This window comes from Quercus suber, unplaced genomic scaffold, assembly GCF_002906115.3.
Source record: "Quercus suber isolate HL8 unplaced genomic scaffold, Cork oak 2.0 scaffold_548, whole genome shotgun sequence".
Taxonomy (NCBI): Eukaryota; Viridiplantae; Streptophyta; class Magnoliopsida; order Fagales; family Fagaceae; genus Quercus; species Quercus suber.
Genome location: NW_027069996.1, coordinates 500,038 through 505,493, shown reverse-complemented (window position 1 = coordinate 505,493; position 5,456 = coordinate 500,038). Strand labels below are relative to the sequence as shown.

At 35.9% G+C, this 5,456-nt stretch overlaps 1 protein-coding gene across 1 annotated transcript; it reads right to left on the bottom strand.

Annotated features, from left to right (window-relative positions):
* Positions 1–223: 223 nt before the first annotated feature.
* Positions 224–3,419, bottom strand: LOC112033702 (1,4-dihydroxy-2-naphthoyl-CoA thioesterase 1). Its single transcript, XM_024066482.2, has 3 exons — positions 3,144–3,419; positions 2,817–3,008; positions 224–599 (listed from the first exon to the last, which is right to left on the bottom strand). The coding sequence occupies exons 1-3, from the start codon at positions 3,288–3,290 to the stop codon at positions 447–449; spliced, it is 492 nt and encodes a 163-aa protein (XP_023922250.1). The 5' UTR covers positions 3,291–3,419; the 3' UTR covers positions 224–446.
* Between the last annotated feature and the right edge of the window lie 2,037 nt (positions 3,420–5,456).

Sequence of the window (5,456 nt, the reverse complement as noted above, 5' to 3'; positions counted from 1 at the left end):
ATATATATATATATATATATATAGAGAGAGAGAGAGAGAGAGAGAGAGAGAGAGAGAGAGAGAAGCAAGGAATCTTTTGCTTCATTGAGAGCATTGTTAGTTGAAACTAACATCATGTAGATTACATTTGAAATTTTGCAGACAACTACTTCTACTTTATTTTGAATTTATGCAAAAAGGAAGAAAGGCTTTTTGAAGTTTGTTACATATGCTAGCCCTTGAGTGCAAAGTTGTGGTTGCTAAGGAGAAAAATGAAAATGCCAAATCAGAACAGCGAACAAGTGAAGCACCATCTGCATCTCTGCGCAGAATAATTTATTACTTCTCTTTTGTTTCATAATACAATTGTGTCCAGGAAATCCTTATTTACTACGGCTTTGATTTCAATTGATTGTTAAAATAAATAGTGTGCAAAATCATGTAAACATAGTACATGTACAGGTGGTTCACAATTTTGCATGCTTCCTGACCGTTGCAGCGGTATCCTTTAAGTTCTCCGGCATTGGCACGTTAGCAAGAAGAGTAACCCTAGATGATGATACCAAGGATTTGCTTTGTGAGTTTAAAGGATCAATCTTCCAGACTTGCACCTCCCACACCTGCTCAAAATTGACATCATTTAAAAAATAAGTCTTATTAGTGTTAACATTTATACTACAAGAATTTAATTAATATCATTAATAGCAAAAAACTGGAGAAGGAAAACAGAAGATATCGCATGGTTTTTCCAGAAAAGATTGTAGTGGTTTTTTTTTATGTCACCCTTAAAATATGTATCAATTAGACACGAGAATTTTATAACTTCTGTTGTAATTGACTCATAGTAAAAGTGGTATTGATGGTTAAATTTATCTCAAAGTAATATTATTCTAAACACAACTTGTAACATTAATCAACTATGCTTTGAAAATTGTTAAATGAGAATGTTATTATTAGGATGCAGAAGAGGAAGCATAGAATAGGAACACCGTGAACACGAGGGTTACATGGTTTAGCCTTGTCGGCCTACATCCACGGAGGAATCCCTTAAGAGCTACATCTTTATTGTATAAGAGTATAGTACAATAACCTGTGTTATAATGAACCTTAACATGAGTATATATAGGCGACTTTGACCCTAGACTACTAGTACAAGCAGGAATAGGCTTTGGCCTATTACATTAGGCTAATATGACTAATATATATCTCTAACACCCTTCCTCAAACTCAAGGCAGAAGCTCGATGAAGGCTTGAGCTTGGATAAGTATGAGAAGATCACTTGGAGATGCCATAAAAAAAATGCCTTTGAAGAAACCACAATGAAGAATATGCCAATTGACCAATTTCAGAGCTTCAAATGAAGAAACGGAGTCCAAAATTGGAATTTATGCGAAAAACTGAGCAAGATATGCCCTTTCGAAAATTTTGACTTTTGGTCAAAGGTCAACGTAAAAAGTCAAAGTCAATAGAAGTCAAAGTCAACGAGTCCTAGTCAAAGTCAACGGTCAGTGCTCACGGTCAGATTCGGGTGGTTCAGGTCAGGTTGGTTCGGGTCAACGATTAACTAGGTGACGTGGTGCTGATGAGGCGACACTGCTAACATGGCTAATGACATGTCTAGGGCTGACGTGGATGAACTTGCGTGGCTGCTGACGTGGAGTGATGACGTCATCATGTGAAGTCAGATGACATCAGTAGCAGTTTTCGGCGAGAGTGGCGCGTGCAATAGTTCGCCGGCGCATGCAGGAGATGCCAGAAACGCTGGCGGCGTGTGTGGGCACCTGTCTTTGCTTCAGTTGCCGGGCTTCTTGGGTTTTGTAGATCGGAGGATTATGAGGCCGACAGAGCGGCGCGTGTACCATAATCCAGTCTGAATTCGAGAACTTCGGCGGCGCGTGGGAGGAGCAACCGGAGGCTTTGTCAGCGCATGGAGGCGCGTGCTGTGGCCGTTAGATTCCAGGTTCCTAGGTTTTGGTCGCGATATGTCGTGGAGCGCTTCTGTCTTGTTGGTTTCATCAGGCGAAGGATTAATTTGCACAAATCTGAGAGGTGAGTGGTTCAACTTGCTTGAGAGATCAGAGATGTAGCAGAGGGCAGCAACGGAGTTTCCGTGGGAGTTGCGTGATGCTGTAGACCCAGATCTAAAAGAAGGCATGGGCACTGTTGTGGATCTGTGTTGCGCATGTGAGAATCTTCTTTACTTGCTAGAAATATTTGTTTGATGCCAAGATCGAAGTTTGGCTCTGATACCATGTTAAATGAGAATGTTATTATTAGGATGTGGAAGAGGAAGCATAGAATAGGAACACCGTGAACACGAGGGTTACGTGGTTCAGCCTTGTCGGCCTACATCCACGGAGGAATTCTTTAAAGGCTACATCTTTATTGTATAAGAGTGTAATATAATAACTTGTGTTACAATGAACCCTAACATGAGTATATATAGGCGACTTTGACCATAGACTACTAGTACAAGTAGGAATGGGTTTTGGCCTATTACATTGGGCTAATATGACTAATATATATCTCTAACAAAAATAACAGTGAAAAAAATTGTCCTAAATGTTGATTTGCATGTATACATCAGTTTGACTAGTCAAAACATACAAAATATTTGTGGAATAAAAGAAATAATTTATTTTTTTATTTTGAATATTAGGAAGCGTGTCCCATCTTTTGGCTTGACCATTTCACTCACTGCCTACAAGATAGGCCAGAAATCCAATGAAGCGATGGTGTGATGATTGAAGGGAAGTCATTCAAATATTCAATACCCCAAGTGACAAATTAAAGCATATATCATGTAGGGACTGAGCGTAATCGAAAATGAGCCCACCTGGATGGTTTTACCAACACTAATAGGGGTAGCCTCTCCAAACACTTCGTCACCAAGTTGAGCAGGCTTCAAATGGTTGAGGCTGATATGAACACCAGCTACTCTCTGAAAATCCGAAGCTACGAGGGCTCCTAAGCTTGCCAGAGACTCAGCTATCAATGCTGATACACCTCCATGCATCATCTTGAATGACTGTACTTTTTTCCATTCCATCAATCATGTAAATTATAATTTAAAAAAAAAAAAAAAAAACAAATTAATATAAGAATATTTTTTTCTTTCATAACTCATAAGCAAATTAATGAATTAGAGAGGAAGAGTGGAGACCTGACAGCACATCTGATTAAGATAAAGGCGGCCGGTAACTTTTTCTGCCGAGACGTATTCAAACTGGAAACCCATCTCATGAAGCATATTATCAAAAGCCGCAGTATTGTACGATGATGCTGCTGCTGTTGTTTTCTTTTCCTCCATGTCTGTACATTGATAATTATTGTGTATGCTGTTGAGGTAATCAAATATTTATCATCTTAATTATCATGTGGAAAGAAATTTTGCTTCTCCTTCTTAGTTCTTATACCTCGTTTTGGTATGTGATTTGTGATGTGATGACTTGTTTTTACTAAATATTTCACAACTTTAGAGTTGTCAAATTCTCAGCAGTTGATATTAACCATAGACCCGGTCCAGACAATAAATACAAGCTTAATTTTTTTCGTTATAGAAAGTAACTTGTGATGTGATGACTTTGTTTAATTTTTACCAATTATTTTACAACTTTATAGGTGTCAAATTTTTAACAGTCAGATAAAAAATTGATATTAACGGTAGACCCAGTCCAACCAATAAATACAAGCTTTTTTTAAAGGAAAAATCTAGATACACACTTTTTCATGTACTTTGATATTATTAGCATGTGTGTCAAGTAATGATAAAATTATTTTTCACCAAGTAACAATGAAGAATGAAGGATCAATGTATAAGTGATATAATTCAATTACAAGTTAACACATGGATAAGTTGTGGCAACGTGTATAGTAATTAGTTTCTAAATTTCTTTACGCTAAGTTTGGTTTGGAAAAATCCATGTTACCCTTGGTATCCAAATTATTGAGAATATTATATTTAATTTAATTATTTCTATGTTTGATTTGATTAGAAATCTAATAAGATTCTTAAGAAAATGAGTTTTATTTTTAATTCCCTAAGAATCTTATAGGAATTTTTTTTTTCTTTCCGAAATATCTTTAGATTTGTAAACAAAATACTCTTTTTTTTCCTCCAAATTAAAATATGAGAAAAAAAAACTTAAATTATAAATCATTTGGAAAATTCATTAAAACTATAATCTAACATTTTGAATAACATATATAATACAGAAATAATTATTTAAATTTTGTTCTTCATGGCAATCACAACATCGTGTCTTGTTAATAAAAATATTTTTTTAACATCTAACTGAATCCCACATAAAAAGAAAAATAAAAAGGCTAATCCTTAATTGTAATTTTTAAAAGGAGTGTTAAATCCATAAATTTTTAAAGTTTTGGTTCTATTGGTTAAAGGGGAGAAGAAATGGGTAAAACTGTCACTTTATAATAATGTAACTTTTTACAAACATGTTAGAAGTTTATTGGTCTGGATGGAAGATATTCCTTCACATTTCAACTTTGTAATCTTAGTCGACGTGGCTATTTATTTTAATAAAATTACAGCATTCCTCTAAAAAAACATATTAATTTTGCAATAATTTTTTTCCTTAATTTTTTATTTAAAAAATTTAACAAATTATTAATAAATTGATATTAACGGTAGCCTAGTCCATCCAAAAAATACAACCTATTTTTAAGGAAAAATCTAGTTGCACACTTTGTCATTTACTTTGATATAAATTACACGTGTCAAGTAATGATTGAATTATTTTTCACCAAGTAACAATGAAGAATGAAGGATCAATGTATATGTGACATAATTCAATCACAAGTTAACACATGGATAAGTTGTGGTAGAGTGTATGGTAATTAGTTTCTCAATTTATTTACACGACGTTTGGTTTGGAGAAAAATATGTCATGCTTTGAATACAAGAGTCCTCAGCCTCACATGAGGATGGACCCCACAAGTCATCGGTTTATCTCTCTCTTATCTCAGCCTCTCTCTCCCCACTCTCTGTTTCATTCTCTCTTTCCTCCCTCTATCTCAATCTATCTCTCTTAGATCAACATGGAGATCGGCATCTGTAGTGGAGCCGTGGAGGTCATGGGTTGTGGTCGAGGTGGCATTTGTGGTGGAAGTCGAGGGTCATGAGTGTTGCTAGGTCACAGTGGTTGTGGCTAGGTTGCAATGGTTGTGTTTTGTTCTTGGGTATAGGTCATAGTGGTTGTTAGGTATGTGGCTGGTTTTGCTGTGAAGGATTGTGGCAATGATGGTGGTGCCAATTGTGGTGGTAGTTGTGAGAGTGAATTTGCCATTAAGTATAGTGTGAAAGTTAAACAATGGGTTTTGGTGTAGTGGTGCCAATTGCAGTTGTTGGTGATGGTTCTAGGTTTGGGTTTGGTGGTGGGTAGTTGAGAGAAATTAAGAGAGATAGAGATAGAGACAGAGGAATTGGTTTTGGTGTGATAGTACCAATTGTAGTTGT

Excerpts from the sequence above, each read along its gene's own strand:
- LOC112033702 (XM_024066482.2), bottom strand. The coding sequence starts at position 3,290 with ATGGAGGAAAAGAAAACAACAGCAGCAGCATCATCGTACAATACTGCG. Across the intron at positions 3,009-3,143 it reads TTAATCAGATGTGCTGTCAG|TCATTCAAGATGATGCATGG; the intron begins GTCTCCACTCTT and ends AAAAAAGTACAG. Across the intron at positions 600-2,816 it reads GTGTTGGTAAAACCATCCAG|GTGTGGGAGGTGCAAGTCTG; the intron begins GTGGGCTCATTT and ends AATTTTGAGCAG.